Source organism: Balaenoptera musculus, chromosome 6, assembly GCF_009873245.2.
Source record: "Balaenoptera musculus isolate JJ_BM4_2016_0621 chromosome 6, mBalMus1.pri.v3, whole genome shotgun sequence".
In the NCBI taxonomy this organism is placed as follows: Eukaryota; Metazoa; Chordata; class Mammalia; order Artiodactyla; family Balaenopteridae; genus Balaenoptera; species Balaenoptera musculus.
Window position 1 is genome coordinate 81,955,874 of NC_045790.1, and position 18,870 is coordinate 81,974,743.

At 49.0% G+C, this 18,870-nt stretch overlaps 1 protein-coding gene across 6 annotated transcripts in view; it reads left to right on the top strand.

Moving 5' to 3' along the window:
- Nucleotides 1-18,870, top strand: part of CCDC180 (coiled-coil domain containing 180) — a 55,641-nt gene that overhangs the window by 28,141 nt on the left and 8,630 nt on the right. For 2 of the 6 annotated variants that reach the window (XM_036855309.1, XM_036855311.1), the window contains exons 19-31: nt 1,985-2,160; nt 3,664-3,844; nt 4,784-4,930; nt 5,602-5,746; nt 5,938-6,054; nt 7,330-7,428; nt 9,427-9,546; nt 11,179-11,351; nt 11,605-11,660; nt 11,771-11,849; nt 12,804-12,914; nt 16,055-16,121; nt 16,895-17,036. In XM_036855309.1, the coding sequence (XP_036711204.1) occupies nt 1,985-2,160; nt 3,664-3,844; nt 4,784-4,930; nt 5,602-5,746; nt 5,938-6,054; nt 7,330-7,428; nt 9,427-9,546; nt 11,179-11,351; nt 11,605-11,660; nt 11,771-11,849; nt 12,804-12,914; nt 16,055-16,121; nt 16,895-17,036 (1,613 nt within the window). The remainder of the gene's footprint in view (nt 1-1,984; nt 2,161-3,663; nt 3,845-4,783; nt 4,931-5,601; nt 5,747-5,937; nt 6,055-7,329; nt 7,429-9,426; nt 9,547-11,178; nt 11,352-11,604; nt 11,661-11,770; nt 11,850-12,803; nt 12,915-16,054; nt 16,122-16,894; nt 17,037-18,870) is intronic. The other 4 variants (XM_036855313.1, XM_036855312.1, XM_036855310.1 and 1 more) reach the window with 3 other exon arrangements.

Here is an 18,870-nt window from a genome sequence, read left to right on the forward strand (position 1 = left end):
GGAAATTATGAGCGTATAGCTCAATTAATTACCCAAAGGGAACACACTCAGTAATCAGTACCCACAGGAAAGACAGCACTACCAACCCCCTTCATGTACCCATCTCACATCACTGCCCTCCCTTACCCAAGGATAACAAATATTCTAACTTCTGAATTAGTTTTGCTTGTTTTTGAACTTATTTAAATGGAATCACATAGAATGTATTCTTTTATGTCCGGCTTCTTTTGGTGAACATGTGTATACATTTCTGTTAGATATATAACTAAGAGTAGAATTGTTGGGAAATTGACTTATATGTATGTCCATCTATCTTTTGGTCCATCTGTCTCAGAGGAGATATAACCAAAAGATACTGCCAAAGAGGTTTCAAAAGTGGTTTTGTTTTAACAGTTTACAGCAATGTATGAGTGTTCCAGTTGCTCCACATCCTCACTTGGTTTTGTCAGTAGTTTTTATTTTAGCCATTCTGGTGTATGTGTAGTGGTGTTTCATTGTGGTTTTAATTAGCATTTTCCTGATGAGTAACAATGCTGTGTACCTTGTCATATACTTATTGGCCATTTAGTAATCTTTCTGTGAAATGCCTAGCCAAATTTTTTGCCCATTTTTTTCCTGGTGGATTGCCTATCTTATGTCTTATTAATTTATGTGAGTTATCTATCTCAGATATGAGTTTTTTGTTAGTTAAATACATGGCAAATGTTCATCCCCTCTCTGTGCTTGCCTTTTTTACTCTCTGTAAGGTATCTTTTGATGAACAGAAATCCTTTTAATAAGGTCCTAGTCATCAGTTTTTTTCCCTAGGGTTAGGGTAATTTCTGTCTTATCTAAGATATCTTTGCTTGCCCCAAGGTCATGAAAATATTCTCCTGTGTTATCTACCATAAATGTTATAGTTTTAAACTTTCATAGTTAGATGTACAATTCAACTGGAATTGATTTTTGTTTATGTATGAGGTAGGAGTCAGATTCATTTCTTTCCCATATGGATAACCAGTTGACCCCAGGCCATTTGAGAAGACTCTCCTCTCTCCACTGCTCTGCCAGGCCTCGCATCACCACCTCCCCCTGATTGATTACTGTAGCTTTATATTAAGTCTTATTATCTGGTGGTGTAAGTCCTCCAACCTTGACGTCCTCCAAGATTGTTTTGACTATCCTTGGCCCTTTGTATTTCTATATAAGTTTGAAATCAGCCCATCAGTTTCCGAAAGAAGGCATTTGCCGAGCTTTTAATTGTTATTGTATTGGATGTGTAGATACATTTGGAGAGAACCAACATCTTAACAATATATAGCCAAGAAAATCACTCTACATTTTAACAGGATGAAATAATAAACTGGGAAGAATATTTGCAACTCACATCTCAGTCAAAGGACCTTATGTTCCCAATACATAAAGAGATCCTAGAAATTAATAAGAAAAAAGGCAACTACACACTAGAATGATGGACAAAAGATATTAATGTATAGTACACAGAAAAAGAAATTTAATAGTCTTAAACACATGAAAATATGCTCAATCTCAGTCATAATATGACAAAATTGTCAAATTCAAGAGTTTGACAATACATTCTGAAGCTATGGATAAATAGGAACTTTTATTCATTGTTGATGGGAGTTCAAGTTGCCTTGCAACAGAAGCAGTTTGGCCGTATCTACCAGATCCACAAATGTATTTCAGGCTTTGATTCAATAGTTCCCTTTCAGGGAATTTATCCTATAGAAATTGTTCTACACTTGACATATGTACGAGGTTATTCATTGCAGTCTTCTTTGTAAGAACAAATGGTTGGAAACCACCCAATGTCCTTTAGCAGAGGGTCTGGCTAAATGAATGATGGTCCACCCAAACAAAGAGATACAATGTAGTGGGAAATAAAATAAAGAAGAAGGAGTAGAAGGGGGAAGCACTTTAAGTATCAGTGTGGAAAGATATCTCCCTGGTCACAATTGCTGACCCTCGCTGGTCTCTCCCTTAGGCTTCGAGCTGGCTTTTTTGAGCACTTAGAGAAGTGGTTTGACCAATGTGCCCTCAATGCCCGGGTCATCGTGGCCACCAAGATTGATGAGCTGGATTCAGAACTGGAGCTGCGTCTGCACCTGCACCAGCCAAGAGCCCAGCTCATTGAAAAGGACATCCACAACGTCAGGGCAGGTACCGCAGACCCCCGGTGTCTGTGCCATTGCAGCCCCACGTTCATTAGCAGCTTGTACCACACAGTGCTTAGCATGTTGTCATCATACGTTGGAAGATGTGCGTGAGGGTTCGTACCTCCCAGGTTGGCAGAGAAGGTTGTACTCAGAATCCTCATTTAAGGTTTTTTTAAAGAAGGTGTTAGATGCTGAAATGAAGAGTATTGTCCTATTTTAGCTTTGTGGATCCCAGATATGCTCACACACCTGTCAGACACACACCTGCATGGCAGATGCCCTAGAGGCAAGCCTGTAGTTCAGGAATCAGAGCTAACAGGCTCAACCTGTCTAGCTGTGGGATTCTGGGCAGGTTACCTGACCTCTCTGTTCCCTTCCTAACCTGCAGAGGGCATGCTGTTGGTGGTAATTAACTCTCCTTGAAATGGTACAGTGAGGAATCATGAGCATCTGGCATAAGCCAGAACCTCCAAAAGTGGTAGCCATTATTTTCAGCTTATAATTTTTAACACTTAAAAAGACAAGCCATTTCTCTCTAAGGCAGAGGGCTCCATTAATTGGAGGGAGGGCACTTTTATTTGGATCCTTCAACGGCTCCTGTCAGGTTTTTACTCGAGTCACACTTTAAGCTCCATTATTGACCCTGAAAGCTTCCAGAGAGCCCCCACGTGACCCCACCCAGCCTCCTATTGCCTGGAGCAGCGAAAGAGTGTGGACTCCAGAGGCCCAGTGCTTGTGGCCTTGGGAGACCAGCTTGACTTTTGGAACCTCGTTGTCCTCATATAGGAAATGTGTGCATTAATTATAAATATAAACAAAGATGCTCCCTGAAGGCTGGTTTCCTCCCCCTTCCCTGGCTCCTGGCCCAGTGCATAATGTGAAAAACGAGGCTGGAGAAGCAAAGCCCCAGAATCCCACCATTGGTTTTTGGCAGAGCTGAGACCACAGCACTTCCTCCACTCCAGGAAGTAGGAGGTGAGATGAGGTGAGCTGGGGCTCTCTGCTAACTCTAAAGGCCTATGATGGAGCTCTTGAAGTCCATTGTAACTGAGGCTCATTGGAAATGAGAAGCCACTGATATAAAGGGACACATGCCAACTGCCCAGCTTTGTGCTGGCTATTTTCTCCCAGGCCCTCGCATCAAGATCCCTGCCCTCCCCAACACCCATCCCACCTGCTCCTGGTGTGGGAGGTGATCTCCGTCTCCCAGGCTTTGTTCCTGCTGCAGGCAGGCTATCTCCACCAGCAGGCATCTCCCTGATCACAGCCGGCCAGATGCTCCTCTCCAGTTACAGACCCAGGGCTGTCTCACATTGGCCTCCCTGAGATCTGTGTCCATTCCCAGGCCAGGCCCCGGGGAGGGCAGTGGGGACAGGATAAGGGACCTTGGCCTGAAAGGTTCCTGCTCTGCAGCTGGCCTGGGAGAGGCACATCACTGTCCAGGAAAGCGCTGTCCTGAGCTGACTTGAGATCCTGGAGGGCCTCATCTCCCCTTGTCCTTTTCCAGCTGAACTCTTGCTTCACCAAGAGCGGCTGGACAGCCACTGTGCGGGGGTGATGGAGACGCTGAGGAAGGAGAGGATGATGTTCTGCCAGTTCCAAGAGGAGCAGAACATGAGGAGCAGAAACTTCCAGCGCAAGATTTACGACATGGAACACATCTTCTTGAACGCCACCAAGAGCCAGAAGTAAGGGCACCGGGGGTCTCAGCTGTAGCCTCGTGGCCCTAGAATCCCAGCCAGGTGGCTGTTCTCAAAGGGGTGGTTCCCCCACCCCCTGTGGATAATAGAAGGGTCAGGGTTTCCAGAAGGGTTTTCACCTCTTCACAAGGGTGCAACTGTATGAAGCATCTGGCCGGGGGCTGGGCGCTGGGGGTGGGGGAGCAGCCGAAGAGAGAAAAGGGTGCCTGTGGTCAGAGTGCAGGGGTGCAGATGATGTGCCCTGAAACGTCCGTGGTGGGAAAGACCGCTCCTATCAGGAGAAATCAGGAAGAGCTTCCTGCAGGAGGCTCTCGGGCCTGGGATGGAGAAAGGTGGGGAGGGGGCAGGGTTCTCCCGTCGGAGAGGAGCACTGGCCCAGCTCGAGGTGGGGATGCCCTGCTCTCAGGGCAGAGTGAGGGGTCCCGGGAGGCCCCTCAGGGATTTGAGGTGAGGCTGCGGTGTGCCCAGGGAGGCCTCCGTCAGGTCACCAGTGAGGAGCCCTCACAGGTGTCTGTACCGTGGTCAGGTGCACAAGAGGGAGCTGGTTAGGGTGGACTTGGGTGTAAAGAGGAAACCTGCAGCCTGCTCTCTCAGGAAGTCCCGGGCTCCAGGAGCCATGTCTGTGGGAGTGAGTTAGAGAGAGCGGGTGGAGGGAGGAGGGGGCGGAGCCAGTAGGACCTGGGGATTCTCTTAGCAATCTGGTGGCAGGGGCCGGACAGAGGAGAGGGCTGCCCTCTGGTCCAGCTCACTGAGAGCCCCACACGCACTGGCATCGTGAACTTCCTTCTAAGGCCTCTTTTTCTACCCAGAGAAGACAGGCAGTGGTTCTGGTGACCCCACAGCTGGGCATGCCCTGTGGAGCTCAAGCCACCTCCCAGGCTGCCCGCCCGTGCCCAGGTCACCACCCTGCCCTCCCGTGTCCCCCAGGCTGGTCACTCTCAGCAGCACTCTGCACCGGGAACTGCTCAGCTACGTCGACGTCTTCCAGGTGTCCCTGCGCAGCTTCCGCCAGTACCTGGAGGAGAGCCTGGGCAAGCTTCGCTACACCAACGTTGAGTTTGTCAGGCACTGCAGGTGAGAGCCAGCATCTGGGGCCTCTGTGGGCCACTGGGCTTTCTCTGTTGAGAGGTGGTCTTGTTTGCCCCTCCATTTTTTAATAGGAACAAAATATCCATAACATAAAATGATCCATTTTAACCATTTTAGGTGTACAGTTCACTGGCATTAAGTACATTCACACTGTTGTGCAACCATCACCACCATCCATCTCCAGAACATTTTCATCCTCACAAACTGAATCTCTAAACACTAACTTAAACACTAACTGCCCATTTTGCCCTCCCCCAGCCCCTGGGAACCACCATTCTATTTTTGGTCTCTATGAATTTGACTACTCTAGGGACCTCATAGAAGTGAAATCACACCATATTTGTTCTTTCGTGTGTCTGTTTTTTTCACTTAGCATAATGTCTTCAATGCTCATCCATGTCACAGCATCTGTCAGAATTTCATTCCTTCTTAAGTCTCAGTAATATTCCATTGTGTGGATGTACCACATTTTGTTTATCCATTCATCCCTTGATGGACATTTGGGTTGTTTCCCTGCTTCTGTCCTTGAGTTACCTGCATTTGTTTTTCCATGATCTTGTACTTTTAATCTAAAGCCTTGTCAACCACAGTATTTGGACTGGGTGGAAAGGTTCAGGTCTGACCAGTGGCTTTTATTTCTCCCCAATTATTTTCAGATTGTTCTCAGAGGGAGGCAACTTTTCTTCTGAAGAAATTGACTCACTGTGTCATCGACTGGAGAAGGAAGCTTCCCGGATAGAGTTTGTTGAAAATTTAATCATGATCAACATGGAGAAGATGGAGAGCGAGTACCTGGACCACGTGAGCGGGCCCCACCACGACCTCTAGCCAGGCTCCCCTGATACCCGCTTACAAGGTGGTTGCCTTGCTCACTGCCTGATAGGCTGGTCAAGCCCCCTTTCCAACAATTAACTGAGCCTGTCCCCCTCTGCTTCTAAAGTCCAAAAGTTCCAAATTAAGCCCCACTCCTTTACTTTTTCTCTTTCTTTAAGGCTAATGATGTCATCAACAAGTTTGAAAGTAAATTCCATAACCTGTCTGTGGACCTTATTTTCATAGAGAAAATCCAGCGGTTGCTGACAAATCTACAAGTCAACATCAAGTGCGAGGTAGGACAGATTCATTCTTCATCTGCCCCATGGGACTTGACGTTTATCACACACACCTGCATGCCAGGCACTGTCCCAGGTGCTGGGGATACTGGTGTGGTCTCTGCCCCATGGGACTTGCACTCCAGCCAGGAAGTCAGAGATTAAATCGTAATAGTTTCTAACATCCACTGAGTTATTATGCACCATGCAGCCTGCCAGTGGGCTTATTTTGATTAACTGTGTGAGTCCTCACAAGAGCTGTGAGGCAAGTACCGTTCTTATCCCCATTTTAGAGATAAAGAAACTGAGGCAGAGAGTCATTAAGTGACTTAGGGCAAGAACACAGAGTTCTTAAATGGTGGAGCCAAAATGTGAACCCAGGTCTGACTGACACCAGAAATTCAGGCCTTAACCATGCCAGGCCATCTGTGCTACAGAGGCCATGAGGGCTGTGTGAGGTGCGTGGGGACGTAGAGTAGAGGATTTCACCTGGACTAGGAAAGTGGTGTTTCCCAAGGCTTGATGGCGAAGGAAGAGCCAGCCAGGCAGGAGGGTGGGGAGCAGTGTCCTGGAGAGATCGTGAAAAAAATCCTGGGGAGCTGGAGCCAAGGGGAGAGAGAGCTCGAGCAAGAAAAAGTGGGGAGCAGTGAGGCTGGAGCGGGGGCCGGGTCAGCAGGGCCGTGTGAGCTGGGCTCCTGGTGCTGGAGTGAGGGTGAGGGCAGTGGGGACAAGGGAAGGGTGCTATTTATTACAATTTTTTAAGCTGTATAATCTTGAAAAGTTTCTTCAAAAACATCACTTTGATGGTTTCTCTCTCCCGAATGGGTTGCCATTTTTACTTAACCATTCCTTTTTGGAGGAACATTTGGTGGGTTTCACTTACTATATACACAATGGTGTGTTAGACATGCTTGCACTGGAAACTCTGATGATGTCCATAGGGTGCCTCCCAGAGCTGGAATTACTGGGTTAGAGCATGAATGTTTTAAGGCTCTTTGTACTTTTCAGGTGGCTTGTACAGACATCCCCTCACCAATAGGGCATGAGTGTGTCCTCCTAACGCCCTCAACCAGTACTGCAGGTTGCCAGTTTTATTTTTAAAACTTACTATTTGACAGTGAAAAAAAGTCCTTTAAATTTGCATTGATTGAGTTTCTGATACGACTGTGCATTTTTCCCCCTGATTTCATTTTTTCGGTACTTAATCCACCTCTCAGATAATGATTTGCGGAACGTTTTCTTGATCAAAATAAGTATTCTAGAAACAAATCTCAGAACCTCTGGTTTTTCTAGGTGGCAAAATCCAATTTGCAAACAGATGGATTAAATTCTTCTCTGGAACAGCTTCAAAGCAAGGTACAAATGTGCCGAAGCTCAAGGGGAGATGAAAAAGTAAGTGCTCAGTGGATACTAAGCTATGAATAGTAAAGATGCATCAGGCCAGAATCGTAAACCGGAAATAAACTTACGTCTGTGGTCAAGATTTCTCCACTACCAGCGGGGCTTCTGAGTCTTCCTACTTAACCCCTGTTTTATTCAATGGAATTAAGGACGAGAAGAGAAACCAGCCATTGCCCCCAGCCCCTAGCAACTCCCAGGCAGGCATCTCGAGGCCAGTGAGCACAGGGGCTTGAGTCTGGCCTCCCTCCCCCTCTAATGTCACCAGGCCTCCCTCCCTGTAATTGGAACACAGCCCTGGATGAATAACAGAGGCAGGACTCTGCCCTCTGAACAACCACCTTTTGTTTGATTTTCCTTTTGTTTTGACCATTGCATATAAATTGGTTACTTCCATTTTCTGTGTATAAGCTGTGGAAAGTCCAAATTGGAGCAAAGTCTGGGAGAAGCGAGGTTCCAGGTGCCTGCCAGGCCCTGACCAGCGTAGCGGGTCTCTGCATGTTTACGTTGCTGACTTGCTTGTTTTTCTGCCTCTAGTGCATGTCTCTGTCCCTTGTGCCACCTGCACCCTGGCCACTCCAAGTAATCTTTTCTCCACAGTTCAACCAGGCACTCGAGAACCAGATGTCCTGGCCAGGGGTTCTGTCTTCCATTTCAGTGACTAAGTTGAGGTTTTATTGTTATTAGCACTGAGAGGACATTTATTTTTCTATCTTTACTGCTTTTTCTTGCATAGTTACATGTGCTTGGTGAAAAAAGTTTGAACATCCACGAAGCACAGAGTGGAGGTCCCGTGTAACCTCTTGTGTTTTCATGCAGATGTTTCTACACATACACGGGGGGAGCAGGGGAAAACCAGCTTAATCTGCTGTGACCCCTTCTGCAGGCCCTTTAGGGACAACTCTCTCTCTTCAGAGCAGAAGCATTTGCTCTCCCACATTTCCTCACTTCCTATCTGATGTGTCAGGGCACTGGGCAGGGTACCTGGGGGCTTGCACAGACCCTGGCATGGGGTGGGGAGCATGAGCTTGAGCGGGCGGGTGGTCCTGTGTTGGCAGAGGACACTGGTTGGACACTTCTGCCAGGTGGTGATCAGGAGACGGAAGCAATGCATCAGATGTTCAGTGAAGGTGGTGGGGACCAGGGAAGGGTGTGGCCAGGGCCGTGTGCTCAGTGCCACGTTAAAGAAGACCTTCTGGCTGCTGGGTGCAGAAAGGCAGGGAGGCAGGTAAGAATGAGGCAGAGTGCCAAGACCAAATAGTGTCACCACTCAAGACTCCAGCAGGGACATGTTCCAATCCCGGGGTTGAGCGGCAGGGGAATAGGCGGGATTCAGGGTGCATTGGAAATGAAGGGAGTGGGAAGAGGCCAAGGCGCCACCTGGCCTGGGTCATCCAGTAGGTCAGTGAGCCATTCAGGGAGCAATGTGTGGGGACCACTGAGCGCTGTGTGGGCTGCTTGGGGAAGGTGAACATCCTCACGGGTGCTTCCCTGCCCCCTGCAAGGTATGGTCTGTGGGACTGTTGCTCCAAGGGGTCATGTATTTGACGTATTTGATCTGATAGCCAGATCACCCTCCAGAAAGGCTGTGGCCATTTCACTCCTCACACCCTCGCCATCTTGGGCCAAATATTTCCTTCTACACGAGGAGCATTAGAACTAGAAGAGATCCTAAGGAACATTCTGTGTCCCCATCACACTGATGGGGAGACTAAGTAGAGCAAGTTTAAATCCTTTGCCCAGAACAAACCCGTAGAACCAGGAATAGCACTCCCGATGCCCCATCAGGGAAGGATCCACTGCTGCAGTGGAGCCGCCTGAGAGAGCCAGCCCAGGGCTCCCCACTCCCACGGGGCCCTCCCTGCAAGTGAGGGGCCTCCATGGAGCCAAGAGGTGTCCTTGCCAGCCAGCCGGTTCCTGCAGTTCACATGGAGTCAGCCTGCCTGCCCGCAGCCTGCTTCCTGTGGCTTTTTTCCCCCATGTTCGCGCTAGATGGTGACCACAGAAGACCTCCTTGGCCTTGTTCGAACTTGGAAAGAAAAACTGAGCCCGAGGATTCAGTATCTCAACTGCAAGCTGGACGTGGTATCCGTGACTCAAGTGGTCTTTACCGTAAGGAACGGGATGGGGCGGCCGTGGGGAAGAGCGGCTGAGCTGTTGGGTCCGGGCTCCCAGGAAACCCGCAGGGCTCAGCAGAGCCCAAGGCAAGAAGATCTCCCAGGCCACTGCTGGACGTCAGGCCTGCTGGGATGCCTCGGAAAGGCCACAGGCTGTGGAGTCAGATCTGGGTTCAAATCCCAGATGGATCACTTCCCTGCACTGGTCTCTTAGGCGACCCCTCACCTCCCGGCAGCACCTCCTCCCGCCATCAGGGCCCACCAGCTCTCAGGGCAGCCTCACCTCTCAGCCTCTTCCTTCCCACCCGCTGCCATGAGCAGCCACCGGCTTCTCCCCACCCCACCCCCATGGCCTTGTCCAAGACCCCCGTCTCTTGCCCACGTGGCTGCCCTTATCCTCTCACTTCCCCCCATGTTCCATTCCCGGAGCTGCAGCCAGACCTCATGCTGGACAAGGCCAGTCTGCCCGTGTCACTCTCCTGCCCTTGGGATAAAATCCAGACCCTTTACCTAGACCTGCGCAGCAACCTCCTCCAAGGTCTGCCCTCCGTGGGCTCTTCATTTCTCTGGCCCCCCTAAGAGGTCTCTTCCCCCAGGCCTTCTCTCACCCCCTGGTTTCGGTGGCATGTCCCACTTCCCCATGAGCCCCCAGACCATGCAGTGAGGTCTCCCTTTTAGGAGCCGTCTCCCCTAGATGGTGTGCCCCAAGAGGGCAGAACCTGTCGCCCTCACCCCACCCTCTCTCACCAAGCTTTAAACACCAGAGGTGCTCACAGCTGCCAGAAGGGCTGTGACAGAGCCAATGGTAGCATAAGCGGACACCCCTCAAGTTCTGCTCTGGCCACCCTCAGGTCCTGCCTCTCACTGCCACGCTCTGAACCAGCCCTTCCTTCTTTGGGGAGGCTCTTCCCACCGTGCCACTAGCACTAAGCTTCCATCACACCATCAGTACCGCGCCCCACGAGATGAAACTTAGGAGTCCAGCTGGAGTCCTTCCCTTACGGTGCTGACAGTCTAGCACTGAGCCAAGATGCAGGATAAAATAGGGGACAGTTCAACTAAGCACTCGTGGTGGGCCGCCACTCCCACCCTTTCTCTAAGGTCCAACTCGAGGTGGAGGTGGCCACTCACTCATCCATGCACGCATTCACTCACTTGTCCGTTGGTCAGAAATACCGCCTGGGCACATCTACAGGTGGCCTTATAGGTCCGTGACCCTCAGCCTCAGGGAAGACACTGGAACTTCCCCTTCATAACAGTGGCCCCATTTTTGACCATTTATCTGTGGTCAAATAAATGTCTTGTCTCTCTGACCAGACTGTAAGCTCCATGAGAGTAAGGATCGCATGTGGCCTCCTCATCCTGTGTCCCATACCCAGGCAGAGGCTTGCAGAAAGCAGGCACTCAAGAAACATTTTTGAAGCATGCACGTGTGAATGAATGAATGAATAGTCCTCTGAGGTAGATATGATCACTGCTATTTCACGGAAGGGAAAAGGGAGGCTCAAAGAGGTCAGGCAGCTGGCCTCCAGCCACAGCACCTGGGCAAGGTGGTGCTGGGACGGGAAACCCAGCCTGCCTGCCTGCCTGCCACCCACACAATCGGGCCCTGAACTTTGGCCTGCAGGACAACATCTTGACCAACCTGGAGGTAGAGAGTGACATCCTGGTGTCTTCAGAAGCCCATGAAGAAGAGGCCAAGGTAGACGTGGTCACCCCCGAGTCCTTCACCCAGCCAAGCTGCATGGGGAAGTCCATGATTGAAGACCCAGCTGTGGAGGTGGTCAGGAGGATCCTGCAGTGAGTGGCCTGGGTGTGCTCAGTGGGGCCCTGAGCCTTTGGGAGCCAGCCTCCATGTGAGCCCACCCTTGACAGCTGTGACCTTGTGCGGGGGCTTCTCCTCTCAAAGCCTCAGCTTCCTCCTCTGAAGTGGGGCTCACGATTGGGCAGACTCACGTGGCATCGTGGGCTAACTGGGATGATGCCCGGTGCCTGGCCTGAGCCGTGCTCGTGGTCACTGAGAAAAAGCTCACATCCTTTCCTTTGGTTTCAGATTTCCTGACTCAAAATGTCCAACCCAGCAGTGTGACAAAGAGCGGTCCCAAACAGGTAGAGGCAAACAGGTCTCAGGGCACCGGTGGTGGGGCAGCTGGTGGTGCCACCCAGCCCCACCTCACCTTGGATCCTCTGTTCTTGTCCTGGGTGCTCGTCACCCAAAGGCTTGAAGCGACTCCGGAACCGGGCAGAGCACTCCGTGAAGAAGGGCTTGTCCACTGCCAGTGCCACTTTGACAGCGAGGTGGAAAGGCTAGGCTGCCTGCGATCTCCCCTCCCCAGACCCCACCCCACCACCCTTTACCAGACCATGTCCTCAGAGTGCACCTCCTGTGCTCACAGCCCTGACTCCAAGGGACCCCACGAGGGGCCGGCTCTGACACGGGCTTTAGACTGGTCTGTGCTCATCCCCGCCCAGTGGCTTGGCTCGCATGGCCTCCCACCCTGGGAACCTGTCCGGGAGTTGGGTGGTTTTCCACGGTATTGTTTGGCTTCCTGGATTGCCACTAGAAATAGCGATCTGTCCTCCTGCAAGTCTGATTTCCTCAGGCCGGCTTCCTGAGTTTTTTATTGTAGCTAAGGGGTTGGTGTCCTAGGCACGTTGTTGCAGCTTATGGGCCAGAGTTCTCTATTTATATATGGTCCAGCTGTTGTCCATTTGTATATTCAGTCTCTCAGTGGTTACCAATGAAGTACATGGTGCTAGGGCTGCCAGATAAAAATTCAGGATGCCCAGTTAAATTTGAATTTCAGATGAACAGCACATAATATTTTTAATATTATATATGTGTGTCCCAAATATTGCATGGGATGTTCACTAAAAATTTCTCATTGCTTATATGAAATTTGAGTTCTTTTTAAAAATTTATTGTTGTATAGTTGATTTACAGTGTTGTTTTAAGAAATTCAAGTTTAACTTGTATTTTTATTTGAAAATTTGGCAACCCTACATGTGGCTCAACCTATTTTTCTTTGGGTCCTCACCACAGAAAAGGATACAGATTTTTGGGCCCGAGCACCTCTGTCCCTTACCCACTCTCAGCAACCTTGTGTGGGTTTTAGTGGTCAGGGCTTCAGCCCCACGATAAGGATGTCTCCAGAGCTGCCGAGGGGGAGGGAGCACCTCGAAGCACGGGGCCGCACAGGCAGGCCCGGGTGGGGCTCACGCAGGCTCAGATCTGCCTGTGTTTATCTCCGGCCTCCAGAGCACTGACCCACCTTTGCCCCACAGCATCACACGGTATGCCAAGCCCAACAGACTAGATAGAAAGTACCAGGTGCTCGGAGACAAGCCACCTCCTCCGGCGGAGTAAGTGCCAATGCCATGTCCTTTAACTCCATTTTAACCTGTCATCTTTGTCAGGGGGCAGCTAAATCTAACTCAGCTAAGGGAAATAGGAAGTAGGGGGCAGAGCAGGAGAGGTCGGCAAGGGGATGGGTAAGGGTCAAGATTGGTTTGTCTCAGCCTGACTCACCTAAATTTATTGAGAGATATTTCTACCAAATTTAGACGTTCACCAAGAAGACATTCTTCTTTCCTTTGAACAATAAGTTCATTTCTATTCAGTCACCTTTTGTTCCTTGAGGGCCAGCTGAACCGTCTACTGAGACTTGGTAGTAGGGCAGCCAGTCAAGGGGCTTTCTAGACGTTGGGCCTGAAGCACCCAGAGTGGCCCACTCGGGAGTAGCTCCTGGCATTCCAGTTGCCCATCACCTGACTCCAGCTGGCAGGGCTTCTTTGGATCCTGGAGGAAAAGCCAGCTACAGAACAACTTCTAGTCCCAACAGGGACCTAGATAGTCAGGTTTCAGCTCTCAGTGGAGAGTTGTAGCCAGATATTGAAGGAGACTAGAAGAATTGAGATTTGGTAAGAACTGACAAAACGTACATGACAGCAAGATCCGTGCCAGTTTCCAGGGAGGTCATGCAACCTCAAAGCCAATGAATAGGGATAGAATCTACTAATCACAAGAGAGTGCTATAGTTTCCCATTGAAACAAAATTTATGACACCCTTCTTTTTGATTCTTGTTTACAAAACAAGTCTGGTCTCATTAGCTTTGGCCTGATTATTTACATAAGTGCAGCAAGCATGGTGATTGACCACCTAAACTTTTTACGTTTGCGTTGCTGGAACTTTTCAAAAAGAATCTCAGATTAGACTCTTAAAAGCCTCTTGAAGCCAAAAAGGCGAGTCAGATTTCACCTGCAGTACCTATAGATTTGGGTGAAAGCCTCTCTTCTTGAGGTCCCCACAGTACATTAAGGTTTTCCTTACTCACCTGTGAGGCTGGGAACCTCATAAGCCAGGTGCCAGGTGGGTTTTCCCAAGAGGGCTCTGAAGCATTGTCTCCATGAAGTCAACCTTAGTTTCCTGAAACTGTTTGGTCATATCTGATCCTATATACATCGTTGTCCATGTGACATTTCAGTCAAAGCCTTGGTTATACATCAGTGTTTCCAATTACATCCTGTTACAAGGAGGACAGCTTTTTGTTGAATTCACACAAATAATTATATTGCCATAATAAGTATACTTAACAAGAGTTTCTGAATTCTAGAGTGCATATGAGCGGGTGAAACATCCAGCCTGTTTCAAATTAGCCCTTTTTCCTCTTTAGCCTCAGGCAGTTGCTTTCAGGAGTTCCTCCGTCCCTTGAGATCCCTGATGGGGACAGGACACCTGAATTTAGTTCAAGCGACTGTAGCAAGTTGAGGGCTGGAGTGGGAAGGGAAAGGTCTGGCAGGGTGGACAGACGGACAGAGGAGATAGGGCTATGAAGGGGTCATATCAAAGGAAACCAGGGAACAGAAGGGAAGGTGGAAGGTGGCAAAAGGAGGAAGAAGGAGCATAGGCGTTGGCAGGGAGAGAGGTCTTAGAGGGGGTCTCCCCTCCAGTTTGGGGAGATCTTGTTTCCCCAGGAAGCCAATGAGGTTCCAAATTATCCTTAGTAAAATCACGCCAGGAAAAAAAAAAAAAAAATCACGCCAGGGTCATGAATCACTCAGTGGAATAGTATTTGGGAAAGTATAGTGAAAGCATGCAAAGGAGCCTAACGTTTGCTCGAGGGGAGAGTTTTTGTCAAGGTCAACAGACAGCAAATTACTTTTCCAGAAAGCAGTTGGGAAAGGTATAGTGAAGGCCATAAGTTTATGCCTTTTGTGCAGGTCTGTGGGTCCCTCTACCAAGGAAACCATCTATCAAGAAGAAAACGCTTGCATGATATACCATGCAATACTTTTTATCCCAGTTAAAAATGGGAAAAAACCCTAAAGGTCCAAAAATGGGGGATTGTAAACCATGGTGCATACATACTCGATGGTGTTACACAGCCATTTAAAATGATATCATAATGTAGGGGGAACACTTTTAAGTGTGCAGAATGTAAAATGCACATGAACCTAGTTCCAAACCAATCTAAAAATCAGCAGAAGGAAATACAATAAAATGTTAGCATTTATTTTTTCTTCTTGCTTTTCAGTTTATTTCTAATTTTCTTTAATTATGATGAATGAATTTTTAAATGAAAGATCACGTGACTTATATACATATATTTTAGAAAATGCCAAAACTGATGTGTGTGTAAAGCAGTCACTGCATCACTTTATAGAAATTGTGAAAAAATAGTTGTCCTACAGGTACATGCAGTTCTAACACATCTGTCCCTTATTTCAGTCTTACTGTTGAGACAGTTGACTTAACCGACAGGAATATTCACTGGATCTGTGCAGGTTTGTTCAGTAAAGACCCCATGTGCGCACAGTCAACCCAAAGGCCAGAGGTACCAGAAAGAGGATGTTTGGTCCTACAGGCGGTCTTGCTCATTCGATTAATATTTATAAGAAATCATTCTTTTTTCCCTCAACCAAGACTGAGGCACTGATAGGTGCAGGCACTGCGATGGGACAGGGGATTCCACGGTGGACAAAAACAGACACACAGTGTGTGTCTTGGTGGACTTTACCAGGTGCTGGGAGAGATGGGACTAATGGCCAGTCACACAGATCAGTCCCCCGTCCCCCTGTGGGGAGTGCTGTAAAGCTGAGGGCCACGAAGAGCATTGGAACAAGGCAGTCAGGAATCACCACTGAGCCAGTATCTAAGGAAGAGCAGGAACAAACGTGACCAAGAGGAAAGTTAGTGTTCCCTGGAGAAGAATCAGTGTGAGCAATGGCCCTGGGCCAGGAATGAGTAATTACAAGAAGTGATGAGGACAAAAGAGAACAGAGACACTTGGAAGCTGCCAAACTCAGCTTGTCACATGCAAGAGGCATTAAACTAGATGAACAGAAATATTAGGTGGGGATATGCTTGGGCATCCCGAGCTGTCCAACTCCAGTTCTGGCCGGGTTGCTGAGTACTCAGAATGTTCAGTCCCTTTGGTTTTGTCCACACCATTTAGTGTGATTAGACAAGGCCTCTCAGGGATCTGTCTCCTGTGTGTTGCAGGGATTTTAAAGGCATCATCCTGAGCCTCCTCTGGGAGAGCAACGAGCACCTGCTGACCGTGGTGGAGGTGAGGGCTCTACCTGCCCCTCTGCCATCCGCTGGCCACACGTCCCCAGTGGGCTCTGCCTCCTGCCTTCTGCTGATAATGGCCTTTGGGTGAAACTGAGCAAAGGGGACTGCAGCCCCCATGACCACGCTACCCAGCTTCTGTCAACTCACGTGCTGTCTTTCATCCTAGAAATTAAAGCTCATCCATTCATTTACCCATTTATTCAGCCACCAACCATTTCTTGGCTATTGTGTGTCAGATACCAGGTGTGCCAAGAGGAACAAGCCCCGTCTCTGTCCCTGAGTGGCCAGCACCCAGCAGAGGATGACAGACACGGTGGCACCACAGAGGGATGGGTGGGGCCGTGGGAGCAGGGGGCCTCTAGTAGGAGCGACCCAGGGCCCCGGTCCAGTGCACCCCACGCAGGGGTGTCTGTGTGCTTCCTGTCTGCCTCCCCCTGGGCTGTGAGTCTTTAGAGAAGAGCTCTGGGTCATCCGTATTAGTGGCCCAGCTTGGCGCTTCAGAGAAAGCTCTCGGCCTGGTGGGTGGAAGACCCATTTTAGTCTTGAAGGATACATAGAATTATACCGTTGGCTCGCTCATGCCTCACATAGCCCTGGGATACTGACAGTGGTGACAAGCACAGACAGGGAGGAGGAGCAACGCTGGCGTAGAGGACAGCAGTAGAGAAGGCCAGGGCATGAGGAGAGCACGGTGGAGGATGCCAAGATGCTGGGCCAGAGCCCCCTGGGGAGGGGCCTGGCACCCACACTTTCAACCCTCTCCTGCAGGAGTTTTACCGCAAAGAGAAGCGCTCAATCACCAGGCCCGACTGCATGTACGAAACCTTTGACCAGTGCGCAGAGAACATCTGCAGGAAGATCCTGGAGTACCACAGCCAGGCTGATGAGTACCACAACTCCTGCCTCATAGGTGGGTGTGGCCAGCAGATGGGCTGCAGGCCGGTGGGGTGGGGGGCACAGAGCCTCTCACGGCCTGAATGATGCCTTCCTGACCTGGAGGTCACTGGGGAGGCAAAGGAGCCTCCCTGTGAAAAGCTGACATCTTAGAATTAGGTAAAAACCTTGATCAGATTTAACTGGGGAGAAACAACAATGCCAAAAAAAATTCACTTTTCTTGAGAAATATGGTGATTTGTATCACTAAAAATGTTTCACTCATTGAATAGATATTTTTTACAGCTTTATTGAAATATTCACTTAATGAATTTAATTTTAATATATTTAATTTTATTTAATTTTAATATATTAAAATACATTGAATTGTACACTTTACACCCATTCAGTGGCTTTTAATATAGTCATAGAGTTGTGCAACCATCACCACTGTGAATTTTAGAACCCACTGTCCCTCCATCACGTCCCCAGCCATAAACAACCGCTAATCTACTTTCTGTCTCTATAGATTTTCCTGTCTGGGCTTTCACATGAATGGAGTCATGCAGTATTGTTTATTCATTCGGTGATGGACACTTGGTTGTTTCCCCCTTTTGGCAGTTATGGATGCTGCTGCTGCAAACGTTCACGTGCATGTTGTGTGTGGATGTGTGATTTCATTTCTCTTGGGTTTATAACTAGGAGAAGACTTGCTGGGTCATATGGTGCCTCTGTGTTTAATCATTTGAAAAATCCTTCCACAGTGCCTACTGTATGCCTGGCCTATGATGGGTTTGGGCTATGATGAACTCGATAGACATAGCCTCCTAGAGAATAGGGACATGAAAAGAGGCAGGCAGGATACATCTTGCCATTTATGTTTATTATAACGACATAAAAGGAGCTGTGAAAACACACCCATAGGTCCCGCCCCCGTTCCTATTTCTCCATGTCCACAGCTATGTGTGTTTTATGCAGTCATAAGTCCTGATTATTTCTGCCTGTACGGCAGGGAACCTGAGGGCACATCACAGGCCTGCTGTGTTGGTTGAGGGGCAGCACAGGTAGAAGAGGGAGAGGATTAGGGGACAGCCAGACCTGGGGTCAAGACCCAGCACTGCCATCTGCCAGCCATATGACCTTGACCAAATCACCTTCTCTTGCCTGTAAATGGAGACAAGGATAATACGCACCATGCAAGGCTTTTTTGAGGATTAAGCCCCTCACAGCCCTGCCATATGCAGGGGAAATCATCAGCAGTGGCTCTCATTACTGTAGCTGTAGAATGACTGGAATTGAAACTACGGGCAGCACTTTTTCTCTAGCTCAGGGTTTCCCCATGTGAACTCTGTGGGATCCCATCCTATGTGACCTTCCTCAAAAGAAAGGTCCCCTGGTCAAATGGGTTTGGGAAATGCTGCAGATTATGTCCCTCTTGGGCAGATTGACAGTTCACATTAAATGAAGACTTCCATTTCCTTCAGGGAGTCCAGTATCCTGACCAACTCTTCCACTGAAAACATGTAAAAATCCTGGATATAACACTTCTGCGGTAAACTTTTAAATGCATGGATGAGCTAGCTATCAAGTAAGAAACACACAAGGCTCCAAGATTAAGTGAGAATAGGAACTCAGAGATAAATTGAGCAGTGACTCTGGCTATTGCCCTGAGGGCTTTGCTGACTCCCAGGTCCACTTGAGCCTCTGTTTTCATGGCCTCCAGGACACTGGGAACAGAGACCAAGCACCAGACGACCGAAGGTGGGCAGTCTGAAAGGGCACAAGCCACAGAAAACTGGGTCTCCACAGGGCTCCATCTGCATAGTAAGGAGAATGAGACAGAAACCACGTCCCCTCCTCCCCCAGTGACT